The sequence below is a fragment of the Taudactylus pleione genome, unplaced genomic scaffold (assembly GCF_031769625.1).
Source record: "Taudactylus pleione unplaced genomic scaffold, aTauple2 ptg000747l, whole genome shotgun sequence".
Classification (NCBI taxonomy): Eukaryota; Metazoa; Chordata; class Amphibia; order Anura; family Myobatrachidae; genus Taudactylus; species Taudactylus pleione.
In genome coordinates this window covers 1-15,454 of record NW_028285149.1, presented here as the reverse complement: position 1 = coordinate 15,454, position 15,454 = coordinate 1, and the positions used below count along the sequence as shown (strand labels likewise).

At 51.5% G+C, this 15,454-nt stretch overlaps 1 protein-coding gene across 1 annotated transcript in view; it reads right to left on the bottom strand.

The window, feature by feature from the left end:
* M1AP (meiosis 1 associated protein) overlaps positions 1 to 752 on the bottom strand; it is a 97,925-nt gene extending 97,173 nt beyond the window's left edge. The window contains exon 1 of the mRNA XM_088457222.1: positions 721 to 752. Within this exon, the coding sequence (XP_088313348.1) occupies positions 721 to 752 (32 nt within the window). The remainder of the gene's footprint in view (positions 1 to 720) is intronic.
* Positions 753 to 15,454: the final 14,702 nt, after the last annotated feature.

The window sequence follows — 15,454 nt, the reverse complement described above, 5'->3', positions numbered from 1 at the left end:
TCCTGGGGTAGATGGACTCCTTCTTTACACACGCAGCAGCTGTAGAAACAGGATACAAGTCAGGGGTTCTCATACAAACTGGTCGGCACCAGTCTTTATTGTGCCAAATGAATATAAACATTAACAAAACATAAACATAATTCCTAGCCCGGCTGGGCACTAGCTACACAGCAGGTTCCCTCTCTATAATAATGGTAGGGCCTGTTACCCTCACCATCAACAAAACACGTGCACAGTACTCACAAGGATTATCACCAAGTGTCTCTGAACAGGCTAGTCTGCCTGCTCTCCCAGGTGTGAGACACTCAGCCACAAACAAACCCAGCTTATATTAGCCATTTCCAGGTGAAACCACTAATTGGCCTGCTTCCAGGCTAAAAGGCCCAACACCTGGAGTGGCCTGTGGATGGAGCCCTCCCTCTCCTCACATCCACACCCCCAGAACCCAATCCGGCTTTTCTCTAAAGCCGACAATTTAGTCTGTTTTTCCCAAACAGACTTCTCCTGGGGGTTTCAGAACACATATGACAGGAACCTAGAACACACATAGAAGCCATTCCACACTTCTCCAGTTCTTCTATCACAATATATATATAAGTCTCCTGCTTCCCACAATTAGATGTTGCTGTGTACGTCTGATCCTCCTCTGTAATACAGACAGCATCAGGGAACTTACAGGACACTACGGGGCAATATGCAGGGTAAGTATTGTGTACTCACCAGATCTTGCCGCCATATTGCTGGTACGCCATTGTCCCGTGCTGTGTGCGCTCTGCTGGCTGCGTGTGAGGGGAGCTGGGTTAATAACTAGAATAGGAGAATGATACGAGTGCAGGTTACCGTATTTGTATTTATACAGTCTGCCCATATCCAACAGCATTTACTGCACGGTGCAGGATTAACATGCCCAATTACTATAATCAGCAATGGTGGTAAAACCAAATAACAAGTATTGTACAGGTAGATTATAAAAGTCCATATGAATGTGCCCTGGTATATGGGTGCCCCCCAACGTGTTTCATCCCTTCTGAGGACTTTTTCCAGGGTGTTTAGTCCCTATGATGACCTATGTGCTTAAACAGTGGCATCACAAGGGGGGTGCGGGCTGAGGGGTGACACCAAGGTGCAGGCTCTCCCTCAGTGACAGGAGCCGGGTGCTACACTGTAACATTAAGAGCAGCACTACCCGCACCTCCGGCACCCCCCACTCCATTGATAACCACGGGTAGGCGAGGTTCATGTCGCGAGGCCACGCCCCTTCCCGAGACCACACCCTACCCCAGTCCACCCCCCCTTTTCGTCGGTGTGCCGCGCACATGGCATCCCTCCACGCACCGGGTCTCACCGTGGGGAGGGATATCACTGGGCTTAAATACCTGATCCCTGCGCCCTTAATATCCTTACTCCCGGCATTTTCAGGTATCGCTGCCCAATCTGCTCCCGGCCGTACGAGAAATTCTGTGCCTGCTCCGCGCAGTGCCTGCAGCCTTAGTATCCTGTGCCACCCTGTGGCCGCTCTCAGGCCAGGTGTATAGCCGGCTTATGCCGCTCTCCGGCCAGGTGTATAGCCGGCTTATGCCGCTCTCCGGTCAGGTGTATAGCCGGCTTATGCCGCTCTCCGGTCAGGTGTATAGCCGGCTTATGCCGCTCTCCGGTCAGGTGTATAGCTGGCTTATGCCGCTCTCCGGCCAGGTGTATAGCCGGCTTATGCCCCTCTCGGGCCAGGTGTATAGCCGGCTTATGCCGCTCTCGGGCCAGGTGTATAGCCGGCTTATGCCCCTCTCGGGCCAGGTGTATAGCCGGCTTATGCCGCTCTCCGGCCAGGTGTATAGCCGGCTTATGCCCCTCTCGGGCCAGGTGTATAGCCGGCTTATGCCGCTCCCGGGCCAGGTGTATAGCCGGCTTATGCCGCTCCCGGGCCAGGTGTATAGCCGGCTTATGCCGCTCCCGGGCCAGGTGTATAGCCGGCTTATGCCGCTCCCGGGCCAGGTGTATAGCCGGCTTATGCCGCTCCCGGGCCAGGTGTATAGCCGGCTTATGCCGCTCCCGGGCCAGGTGTATAGCCGGCTTATGCCGCTCCCGGGCCAGGTGTATAGCCGGCTTATGCCGCTCCCGGGCCAGGTGTATAGCCGGCTTATGCCGCTCCCGGGCCAGGTGTATAGCCGGCTTATGCCGCTCCCGGGCCAGGTGTATAGCCGGCTTATGCCGCTCCCGGGCCAGGTGTATAGCCGGCTTATGCCGCTCCCGGGCCAGGTGTATAGCCGGCTTATGCCGCTCCCGGGCCAGGTGTATAGCCGGCTTATGCCGCTCCCGGGCCAGGTGTATAGCCGGCTTATGCCGCTCCCGGGCCAGGTGTATAGCCGGCTTATGCCGCTCTCGGGCCAGGTGTATAGCCGGCTTATGCCGCTCTCCGGCCAGGTGTATAGCCGGCTTATGCCCCTCTCGGGCCAGGTGTATAGCCGGCTTATGCCGCTCTCGGGCCAGGTGTATAGCCGGCTTATGCCCCTCTCGGGCCAGGTGTATAGCTGGCTTATGCCGCTCTCAGGCTAGGTGTATAGCCGGCTTATGTAATTGGGTTTAGCGTTATTGTATACACTATTTTCTCACTACCGCCTATGAAGACTTATACATATATATTGTGACAAGGTCACTGGCATAGTGTGGGAGGCAGATATATTTGCCCTAGGTTCCTAACCCATGTAAAAAACACAGGAAAATGTCTGTGTTGGTAACCGCTTTATGGGCTTTGTGACAAAGCTGGAAAAGGGTTCCTGGGGTTTATGGATGGAGAGAGAGAGAGGGGGCTCCTATCCATTTAGGCCCAGTTGGGGTCTTTGGGCTGTTGGGCCTCACAGAAGGATAATTAGGGCTCTCAGCTGTCTATGTAAGGCTGTCAGGCTGATCAGTGGGGGAGACACTGCCTGGGGAAAGGGAATGAGTCTATAGTGTCTCTATGAGGGAAAACAGGCTGCTGGAACCAAGTGAACTATGGCCCTCATTCAGAGCCGTACGCTCTGAGCAGAGCGCACGCTCTGCATGAGGGCCGGGCTCCTTTTTCATGGAGCGTCCTCCTGGACGCTCGTATAGCTGTGGGTCACCACCCACAGGCTATACGAGCGTGCATTTTGATGGCCGCGATGGTCGTGACCATCGCGACCATCGAAATTGCGAGCCGGAGCCTGCGGATGAGGTTTTCAACCGCAAGCTCCGGAGTGATTTTGGCTCTATCAGAGCCAAAATCACTCCCACTGACATCACTAGTGATGTCAGTGGGCCGGCTTCTGACGGGAGGCGTTCCCGTGGGAACGCCCCCGTCAGGGAGGCACGCCCCCGGCACGCCCACCAAAGGGGGCGTGCTGTCAATCAACATTGACAGCACGCCCCCTTTGATCGGACACAACGAGCGAAGGAAAGTCCTTCGCTCGTCGTGTCTGGCGCATGCTCAGTGCAGACCATCGACCCACTTGCGAGCGTACAGCCGCTCGCGAGTGGGTCTGAATCAGGCCCTATGTCTGGTATAACTTCTTGTATGTTTTGTTAGTGAGCAGACTCTGTGTTTAGTTAGTGCCGGACAGGAAGGTGTTTACTATTAGTGAGCAGACTCTGTGTTTAGTTAGTGCCGGACAGGAAGGTGTTTACTATTAGTGAGCAGACTCTGTGTTTAGTTAGTGCCGGACAGGAAGGTGTTTACTATTAGTGAGCAGACTCTGTGTTTAGTTAGTGCCGGACAGGAAGGTGTTTACTATTAGTGAGCAGACTCTGTGTTTAGTTAGTGCCGGACAGGAAGGTGTTTACTATTAGTGAGCAGACTCTGTGTTTAGTTAGTGCCGGACAGGAAGGTGTTTACTATTAGTGAGCAGACTCTGTGTTTAGTTAGTGCCGGACAGGAAGGTGTTTACTATTAGTGAGCAGACTCTGTGTTTAGTTAGTGCCGGACAGGAAGGTGTTTACTATTAGTGAGCAGACTCTGTGTTTAGTTAGTGCCGGACAGGAAGGTGTTTACTATTAGTGAGCAGACTCTGTGTTTAGTTAGTGCCGGACAGGAAGGTGTTTACTATTAGTGAGCAGACTCTGTGTTTAGTTAGTGCCGGACAGGAAGGTGTTTATTATTAGTGAGCAGACTCTGTGTTTAGTTAGTGCCGGACAGGAAGGTGTTTATTATTAGTGAGCAGACTCTGTGTTTAGTTAGTGCTGGACAGGAAGGTGTTTATTATTAGTGAGCAGACTCTGTGTTTAGTTAGTGCTGGACAGGAAGGTGTTTATTATTAGTGAGCAGACTCTGTGTTTAGTTAGTGCCGGACAGGAAGGTGTTTACTATTAGTGAGCAGACTCTGTGTTTAGTTAGTGCCGGACAGGAAGGTGTTTACTATTAGTGAGCAGACTCTGTGTTTAGTTAGTGCCGGACAGGAAGGTGTTTACTATTAGTGAGCAGACTCTGTGTTTAGTTAGTGCCGGACAGGAAGGTGTTTACTATTAGTGAGCAGACTCTGTGTTTAGTTAGTGCCGGACAGGAAGGTGTTTATTATTAGTGAGCAGACTCTGTGTTTAGTTAGTGCCGGACAGGAAGGTGTTTACTATTAGTGAGCAGACTCTGTGTTTAGTTAGTGCCGGACAGGAAGGTGTTTACTATTAGTGAGCAGACTCTGTGTTTAGTTAGTGCCGGACAGGAAGGTGTTTACTATTAGTGAGCAGACTCTGTGTTTAGTTAGTGCCGGACAGGAAGGTGTTTACTATTAGTGAGCAGACTCTGTGTTTAGTTAGTGCCGGACAGGAAGGTGTTTACTATTAGTGAGCAGACTCTGTGTTTAGTTAGTGCCGGACAGGAAGGTGTTTACTATTAGTGAGCAGACTCTGTGTTTAGTTAGTGCCGGACAGGAAGGTGTTTACTATTAGTGAGCAGACTCTGTGTTTAGTTAGTGCCGGACAGGAAGGTGTTTACTATTAGTGAGCAGACTCTGTGTTTAGTTAGTGCCGGACAGGAAGGTGTTTACTATTAGTGAGCAGACTCTGTGTTTAGTTAGTGCCGGACAGGAAGGTGTTTACTATTAGTGAGCAGACTCTGTGTTTAGTTAGTGCCGGACAGGAAGGTGTTTACTATTAGTGAGCAGACTCTGTGTTTAGTTAGTGCCGGACAGGAAGGTGTTTACTATTAGTGAGCAGACTCTGTGTTTAGTTAGTGCCGGACAGGAAGGTGTTTACTATTAGTGAGCAGACTCTGTGTTTAGTTAGTGCCGGACAGGAAGGTGTTTACTATTAGTGAGCAGACTCTGTGTTTAGTTAGTGCCGGACAGGAAGGTGTTTACTATTAGTGAGCAGACTCTGTGTTTAGTTAGTGCCGGACAGGAAGGTGTTTACTATTAGTGAGCAGACTCTGTGTTTAGTTAGTGCCGGACAGGAAGGTGTTTACTATTAGTGAGCAGACTCTGTGTTTAGTTAGTGCCGGACGGGAAGGTGTTTATTTTTGCTTTATAATAAAACTGGCCGAGGTCAGTTGCACAAAACCAACGGACTTTGGGGGTCATTCAGACCCACTCGCGAGCGGCAGTACGCTCGCAAGTGGGTCGATGTCCCCACTGCGCATGCGCACGACGGAGGGAGCTCCGTCATGCGCGAGACCCGGCGAGCGAAGGACTTTCCATCGCTCCGGGTCTCGCACCAAAGGGGGCGTGCTGTCGATGTTGATTGACAGCACGCCCCCTTAGGTGGGCGTTCCGGGGGCGTGCCTGCCAGACGGAGGCGTTCCTATGGGAACGCCTACCGTCTGAAGCCGGCCCCACTGACATCACTAGTGATGTCAGTGGGAGTGATTTTGGCTCTGATAGAGCCAAAATCACTCCTGGCCTTGCGGTTGAGAAACCCGACCACAGGGTTTCACTCACAAGTCCGATGGTCGCGATGGTCAAGACCATCGCGACCATCTTGTTGGACGCTCGTATATGCTGTGGGTGGTGACCCACAGCTATACGAGCGTCCAGGAGGACGCTCCATTTTAATGGAGGTGGGCCCTGATTCAGAGCGAGCGCTCTGGTCAGAGCGTCCGGCTCTGAATCAGGGCCTTTGTATGATCTCTCCGCTGCAGCACATTGCCATATACCCCAGGAGATGGTACCGGTTCCCGACCCTGTTACATGTGGTGGAGCAGCGGGCAGCGATCTGCGTGTAAGTGAAGGGAGCAGCAGCTTTGAGAGCCCTGCAGAAAGCAATAGAGTAAAACTGTAGATGTGATACACTGCAGAGGCTTTTTACAGTGTGACATGCTGGGAGCTGTGGTGCCTCACACAGAAGCAAGTCCAGGTGGTGCTCTGTCTGCAGAGTTGTGGAATCCGATTCAGTTAAAGGGACAGACCTTCCTTTTTGAGACCAGTGCTGATACATGTCCTGGGTGAAAGTGGCTACAAAATTGCTGGAAAAACCCAACAACATGGAGGATATTATCAAGGCCTTGCTACAAGTGACAGCAGCGCAGCAGGAAGCCACCAGGGTACAGTAGGAAGCTACCGGGGTACAGCAGGAAGCCACCGGGGTACAGCAGGAAGCCACCGGGGTACAGCAGGAAGCCACCGGGCAACATCAACTGGTGGTTGAGAAGATAGAGGCAACAGCGCCAGGACCGTGAGATCCTTAAAGAGGTGGTGCAGCATCTCGCAGCACGGCCTGGAAATGCTTTCCCAAATGTCCCTACCAGCTGGGTGTACTACATGGACAAAGCTCCCCGCTCACAAATGCACAACCTCATCCACCTGACCAAAAAATGGTTACCAGAGACATTAACTGGACCCCAGATGGTGGAAATATTTGTCACGGACCATTACTTGAGGTCCCTGCCCATGGCTTTACGCAAGTGGGTGAGCCACGGGGATCCTAAGACAGCTGACCAGATAGTAGAGATGGTGGAAGGTATCTGGCAGAGGAACTACTGGCTATACCGCAGCGACCCCTAGATCCAAGACTGCACACATCAGTAAAACCTGGTTAGACTCTACCACGTCGAAAATGGTCCTGGGCGGTTGGTTAAGAGAACTTAAAAGTTAAGAGACTGTGGGTTCGGTCCAAAGATGGGTCAGTGGGGCCAGATACTGTAGGTCTCACATGCCTAAAAGACTGGACAGTTATGTGATTAAATGCCTTAGGTGTGGTATGCCAGGACATGTTGTTGCTAATTGCCCTGTTGTTCAAGAACCTATGAAATGTGATGCTGTCTTTGAACATCGCATGATGTCTTTGCCAGATTAGCCTGTACTCTTACACCTTCAACTGAGTCAGAAAAACAAATGTGTGAGGTTGTTATGGGAGGTAACCGGGTAAAGGCATTGTTGGACTCAGGAAGTGTAATCACCCTTGTGAAAAATGGGTTGGTAAATGCTTTAAACGGCCAGCGAACCACTGTTGGTGTAACTTGCATACATGGTGAGACCCGTTATTATAATACTGCTGAAGTGAATATTGAGACCCCTTGTGGTTCAGCTGTTGTTAATGTGGGAATGGTCCCTTGCTTAGTACATGATGTTATAATAGGGAGAGACTTTCCCCATTTTTTGAACTTATAGATATTCCGTGTGGTCTCAGAGGTGAACAGTATAGAGCCAGTAGACCATCCCGGTGATACGCTGGCCGCAGGTGTGACCCTGGAACCCTCAGATGCTTGCCCTGTTGCTAGTATAGCTGGGGAAGTGGTAGGTGATGAGGAGCAAAGTGAGGTACCTCCACCAGAGGAGGTAGAGGTGATAGACAGAGCGGAAAGCATACCTCCCTTTGTAGTGAGAAGGGATCGGTTTGCACCTGTACAGTTAAAGGACTCCACCTTGATAAGACCCAGAGAAAATGTGAAAGTTGTTAATGGGAACCCGTTAGACCCAGATAGCAGGCTTACATTTCCACACATGACCCTTAACAATGAGCTCTTGTATCAAGTGACAAAAAGTGGTGAGGAAGTGGTAGAAAAGCTTGTGGTTCCCCAGACATATAGGAGAACCGCAGGACTCCTAGGGGCTAAAAGACCACTGAGAGGGTTTTGCAGCTGTTCTTTTGGCCTGGGGTGTATAAAGATGAGTCTGTGTCCTGTTCTTCCTGCCCTGAGTGCCAGTATCATGCTCCCAGACCCCATTCCCCTAGTGCCCATGCCTGCTATAGAGGTCCCCTTTCACCGGATTTGAGCCATGGATTTGGTTGGGTCCTTGTTAAAGGTCTGCTCGGGGACATCAGTATATCCTCGTAATAGTGGATTACGCTACTCGATATCCTGAGGCAATCCCTTTACGTAATAGGTCAGCCAAGGGTATAGCTAGAGAGCTGGTGTTGTCTATTAGAGAAGTACCTCAGTCTTCCACAGGATTCTCTCCTTTTCATCTGTTGTATGGAAGACATCCCAGGGGGAGACATGGGAAGGACAAGCCACACCCTATAAAAGTGTCATTGAACATGTGTCACAGATGCAAGATAGGATTGTGGCCGTGGTGCCCACCTTCATAGAACATATGGAGTAGGCCCAATAAGCCCAACAGAGAGTGTGTAACCGGAATACCCGGGTATGTACATTTGCCCCCGGGGACAGAGTGCTTGTTTTGAAACCCACAGTGGAAAGCAGGTTTTTGGCTAAATGGCAAGATCCGTATGAGATCAGGGAGAAAGTGAGAGAGGTTAGCTATAAAGTAAACCAACCAGGCACGAGGAACCTGAAATTTACCATGGTAACCTAATTAAACCATGAAAGGATAGATTAGCCCTGTCGGCCGATCCTAGCCCTCCAGTAGCTTCAGTCCCTTTGATTTCAGAAGTAAAAGTGTCCGAAACCCTGTCAGCCGCTCATCAGAATGAGGATAAGGAGTTCCTTATTAGGAACAGAGATTTGTTTTCAGCACTGCCCGGCCGAATGGCCATAATAAATCATGATATCATTACTGAGCCAGGGGTTATGGTCAATCTAAAATCATATAGACTTCCTGAAGCAGAGCGTGAGGCTGTCTATAAAGAGGTTAAGCATATGCTGGAACTTGGTGTCATCGAGGAGTCTAATAGTGAGTGGTCCAGTCCCATAGTTCTGATTCCGAAGCCTGATGGCAGCCTACGCTTCTGTAACGATATTTCTTAATTAAATGCAGTTTACAAATTTGATGCATATCCCATGCCACGTGTGGATGAGTTGAGTTGAGAGGTGTGGCCGGAGGCCGGCCCCACGTGTGGAATGGCAGCCGCGGCACTGAAGGGGTTAACCCCTGTGCTGCAGCGCCATTTTTAAATGGAAAACGGGCGCCATGTATAAAATGTATTAGTGGTGCTAGGCGCCGAGTGTTTTAAATCAAATGTTTTAATTTTGTAATTCCCTGCCGCGGTCCAGCCCCGCTCTGGCGGCTGCGGCAGGGATAATTTAACCCCCGGTGTGGCACACCGGGGGAGACTAGAGTGCAGGGAGCCGCTCTGCGCTCCACGCTGGGACCCGGGAGTGTGACTCCCGGCGTCCCAGCTCCACAGGGACGCCATTGGTCCCTAAGTGCCGGCTGCTTACAGTGGCCAGGCAGCGGAGTGCAGGACAGGATGCCGACCGCTGGGGGCTGGGAGCTCAGCTCCCGGCACGGTGCTCTGCGCCAGATGGCCGGGGGCTGTCTGTTGCGTTACAGCCCCTGGGCCACCTCTGGAAACACCCGGGTTAAGAGCTGGCTGCTGGGGACCGGGAGCACTGCTCCCAGTGCCCCAGGACAGCAGAAAACCGCTGCAGCCAGGACATGATTGTCCCAGACTGCTCCCGGCACCCCAGCTCCACAAAGCGGCGTGGCCAGCAGTTAAAAAGTAAATGCACTTCCCTGTGATGCTCTGGATGGACAGGGGGTACAGAGTCCTCTGTAGGCTGCTGGGTCCCCCAGCCCCTTCCAGAGGAGATAAAATGTTCCCCTATGCAGCCTCATGCCTGGAAGTGGTGTGAGGGAGAGCATAGGGAGCTGGCTAAGGCAGCCGGCTAGCCATTTCAGGGAGCTCCAATATAGCTTCAGAAGGGCTATTCCAGTATAGGATGTTGCCTTTTGGGTTGCATGGAGCCTTTCAACGTACAATGGATTTAATACCCCACAGACAGTATGCAGCGGCCTATCTGGATGATGTGCTAATCCACAGTCCGGACTTTGAATCTCACTTAGCCTGAGTACAGGCGGTACTGGACTCCTTTAGGAAGGCCGGTCTAACAGCCAACCCTAAGAAATGTTGCTTAGCAATGGAAGAGGTTCAATACTTGGGGTACACCATAGGGAGTGGTCTGAATAAGCCCCAGTTAAACAAAATGGAAGCCATAAATAGAAACCAAGTTAGAGCCTTTTTAGGGATCACTGAGTATCACAGATGGTTTATCCCAAGCAGTGCCACTAACAGACCTTACATAAGGGAAACAGTGTAACATGGTGACTGGGGCCCTGAGGCTGAAGAAGAGTTTCTGGCAATGAAAATGGCTTTGTGTGTGTACACGGCCGGTGTACCCAACACCAGACTTTTCTAAAGAGTTTGTGGTTCAGACGGAAGCCTCAGAGGTAGGCGTAGGAGCAATGTTGTCCCTGAGTAGGGATGGGGATGAGCTCCCCATTGTTTATCTGAGCAGAAAACTCAATGCCCATGAGAAAAGCTACGCTATTGTACAAAAAGAGGCATTGGCCAGTAAGTGGGCATTAGACACTTTGAGGTATTACCCCTTAGACAGACAGTTTAAGCTCATTACGGATCATGCCCCATTACAATGGATGTCGGTAAAGAAAAGGCCAAAATGCCAGGGAAACAAGGTGATTTTTAGCAGTGCAGGAATTTACATTCATTGTGGAACATAGGGCCTGATTCAGAGCTGAACGCTCAGACCAGAGCGCTCGCTCTGAATCAGGGCCCTCCTCCATGAAAATGGAGCATCCTCCTGGACGCTCATATAGCTGTGGGTCACCATCCACAGCTTATGCGAGCATCCATGATGATGGTCGCGATGGTCTTGACCATCGCGACCATCGGGCTTGCGACGAGACCCTGCGGTAGGGTCTCGCTGCCGCAAGCCCTGGAGTGATTTTTGCTCTATCAGAGCCAAAATCACTCCCACTGACATCACTAGTGATGTCAGTGGGGCCGGCTTCAGACAGTAGGCGTTCCCATGGGAACGCCTCCATCTGGCAGGCATGCCCCCGGCACGCCCACCAAAAAGGGCGTGCTGTCAATCAACATCGACAGCACGCCCCCTTTGGTGCGAGACCCGGAGCGATGGAGAGCCCGTCGCTCGCCGGGTCTTGCGCATGCGCACGACGGAGCTCCCTCCGTCGTGCGCATGCGCAGTGGGGGAACATCGACCCGCTTGCGAGCGTCCTGCCGCTCACGAGCGGGTCTGAATGACCCCCATAGGCCCCGGCCCCAACTAGCTAATACAGATACATTGTCTCACATCTCCTGTTTAGAGGCTACAAGTGTTCCGGCCCCTAGGTCAAAACAGAGGAGGGGGATGTGTGACAAGGTCACTGGCATAGTGGTGGGAGGCAGAAATATTTCTCCTAGATTCCTAACCTATGTGTTCTAAAAACCCCAGGAAAATGGGATGTGGTTAATATACCAACACTCGGGATGCCGACTGCGGGAATCCTGATCAACGTAAGAAGACCGGCGACGGAATTCCGACATAGGGCCGTATTCAATTAGCCGCGAAAAGGCTGAATCCGCGAAAAGTATCGCGGATGACGTCGTTTCGCCTGGCGGAAACTTATCTCCGTATTCAATTCCAAATAATTTTCGCATATGCGAAAGCGCTGCGGAATATGTGTGCGAAAATATATAAATAACTGGTAATAAATATATTAATAAATACGCGGAAAGTCAATGCAATGTATTAGGTGGAAAAGTTTAGCCTATAAATACCATGTGGAAAAAAGTGCAGAATTGCGATTTTGGGGTGCAAACGTCGGGAAACCACTCCGCACCCTTGGTACAGCCCCCCAAAGCATAACTGCGTCCCAAAAAAAAAAAACAATAAAAAAGTGAGGAACCCTCCCCAAAGCAATTTAAAATGGGGGTGAAAAAGCGTAAAGTGGGGGTACAAACTATTAAACTAGCGAAATAGACTTTTGGGGGGTCTGCAAGTAAGGGGGAGTGTTCTTTTGAATGCAGGTGCATTTTTTATGGTTTTAAAACGCTCACTTTAGCGAATTTAAACCATGCACGCCCCCATTTTCATGTACCCCAAATGTGACAGGACTGCTTATTTTCAACAATAAACTGCTTTATGCCGTTCTTCACCACTTGTGCAAAGACGCTAATTAGAGGCAATTGACAGCACTTAAATACCCCACATACCCTTAGTAGGGCTATTCAGGGGCAGCTATATTGATCCCCAATGATAGTGCATCTTTTGGGGGTGTCAGGCTGATTTCCCCATTCTTGACAGCACTTTTCGCCTGCTTGAGTATTGCTGGGACGCGTTTTCTCATCCTTTGGAATTTAATACGGCAAATAGCGGGGGCGCGCACGAAAAGTTTCCGTGGCCAAAACACGCGATGTAGGCAAAAAGTGTGGCAGGCGGAAAAGTATCGCGGGTGCAAAACTAATTGAATAGCTGGAGATGCTGACGCCAGATTCCCGACAGCCGGCATCCCGAACGTAAGTATAGCGGGGCCAGGTAGGTATCAGCTGCAGGGGGGTTTAGGCTGTGGGAGGGGGGAGGTTAGGGTTAGGTTCCAGACAGGGGGGGTTAGGGATAGGGTTGGGCACTAAGGGAGGAGGGTTAGGTTTAGGCACTTACCGGGAGAGTTAGGGTGCGGGGTGGGGAGGGTTAGTATCAGCATGCAGGAAAGGAGGATATGGGTTAGGTGGTAAAACCAGAGATATGGTAAGGGGGTAAAACAAGAGATATGGTAAGAACTTACCTTTGTTATCTCTGTTTCTATGAAGTCCATAGGGTCCACAGGGTTGACCTTGGGGTATAGCTGGATCTGGATCCACGGGCACCACGCAGTTAAAGCTTTGCTGCTCCCAGGATGCACTTGGGTCCGTCCTCCTCTATACCCCGCCCCCGAGCCACAGCACCTCAGTTGGTAAGCAGCCAAAGCTGGAGGAGGAGACTAAACAGAGAGAAGACTGGAACACACAAGAAACCATACTCACAGAACTGGGAGACGGAAAACCGGTGACCAGCCACACAGCCCATTTGAAGCCAGGTGCGTCAGGGCGGGCACCCTGTGGACCCTATGGACTTCGTAGAAACAGAGATAACAAAGGTAAGTTCTTACCATATATCTTGTTTTCTACTTCAGGGTCCATAGGGGGTCCACAGGGTTGACCTTGGGGATGTCCCAAAGCAGTTCAACTAAGGGCGGGGACGCTCCTGTGCTGAAAGGAGAACCCGGCGCCCAAAGGATGCATCCTGAGAAGCGAAGGTGTCAAACGCATAGAACCTCAAAAATGTCTGAATTGAAGACCAAGTGGCTGCCCTGCACAGCTGAACAGCGGAGGCACCACGTCTAGCAGCCAAGGAGGGCCCACAGACCGAGTGGAATGAGCCTTAACAGAGGCGGGGACAGGTAAACGTTCCTGTATATAAGCCTCCCTAATAACAGAACAAAGCCAACGGGCTAACGTTTGTTTGTTGGCAGGCCAACCCCTCTTATGAAAACCAAAGAGGACAAACAAGGAATCGGACTTTCTTACAGAAGCAGTCCGATCAACATAAACTCTGAGAGCATGGACAACGTCCAACGAAGCCTCACCAGCTGTAAGATCAGGAGATTGAAAAGCTGGTACCACAAGTTCCTGATTGATGTGGAATTTAGAGACTACTTTAGGCAAAAACTCAGAACGAGTGCGAAGCACTGCCCTGTCCTGGTGAAAAATTAGGAAGGGGGGACTACAGGAAAGTGCCCCCAACTCGGATACCCTCCTGGCCGAAGCAATTGCCAGGAGAAACACAGTCTTAAGTGTTAACCACTTGAGGTCAACTGACTCAAGAGGCTCAAAGGGAGGTCCCTGCAGGACCCGAAGAACCACCGCCAAGTCCCACGGAGCTACTGGAGGCACAAAGGGAGGCTGGAGTCTAAGAATACCTTGGAAAAAGGTGCGAACGTCAGGCAGCGTAGCGATTCTACGTTGGAACCACACAGACAGAGCCGATACAAGAACCTTCAGGGAAGCAAGACATAAGCCCAGGTCAAGACCTGACTGCAGAAATGCCAAAATCCTAGAAACCCTGAACACCTGAGGATCAAAGTTTCTGGACTCACACCAGTGAAAGTAAGTGTGCCACACTCTGTGGTAAATCCGTGCCGAGGCAGGCTTACGCGTCCTCAGCATGGTACTGATGACCGAGCTAGAAAAGCCCCGGGACCTTAAGACGGCTGTCTCAAGAGCCACGCCATCAAAGACAGCCGACCAAGATCTGGGTAAAGGCAGGGCCCCTGAGACAGCAGGTCCTGACGCTGAGGCAGAAGGAACGGAGATTCTGTGGACAAGATCCTGAGATCGGAGTACCAAGGACGTCTGGGCCACGCTGGAGCCACCAGCAGAAACGTGCCCCCGTCCTGTTTGATTTTTCTGAGTACCCGAGGTAGCAGGGAGATCGGAGGGAACAGGTACGCTAGGTGAAATGTCCATTTCACCGACAGCGCGTCCACTAGGCTTGCGCCTGCATTTCTTGTCTTTGAGCCGTACACGGGCAACTTGCAGTTGTGACGGGAGGCCATCAGGTCCAACTCCGGCAGTCCCCACTTGTCCACGAGAAGTTGAAATACCTCCGGGTGAAGTGACCATTCCCCGGGATGCACGTCGTGATGGCTGAGGAAGTCCGCCTCCCAATTGAGGACTCCCGAGATGAAGACTGTCGAGATTGCTGGAAGGTGGCACTCCGCCCAAGCCAGGATCTGAGGTACCTCCGACATCGCAGTTCGACTGCGAGTCCCTCCCTGGTGATTTATGTACGCCACTGTGGTAGCGTTGTCTGATTGCACCTGAACTGCTCTTCCGTGAAGAACTGTGCCTGACGACAGAGCACGGTACACTGCCCGCAGCTCTAGAACGTTTATGGGAAGGACGGCTTCCTCTGCCGACCAACGGCCCTGAAGAGACAACGAGCCGGTCACTGCCCCCAACCCCGAAGACTGGCATCTGTCGTAAGCAGAACCCAGTCCAGGATCCAAAAGGGGCGACCCTGGATGAGATGAGCTGACTGAAGCCACCACGCCAGAGACCGGCGCACTTCCGGGGACAAGACCAGCATCTGAGAACGGATCCGGTGAGATAACCTGTTCTACTCCGAAAGAATCTGCCCCTGCAGGGGCCTGGAATGGAACTGGGCAAACTCCATGTCGAAAGCCGACACCATGGACCCCAGGACTCTCATTGCCGAATGGACCGACACCCTGCCACTGCTCAGGCAACTGTGTATCCTCAGTTGTAGGGAAGACACTTTTTCCGGAGTCAAGAAAATCCTTTGTTGACAAGAATCCAGAAGTGCTCCCAGATG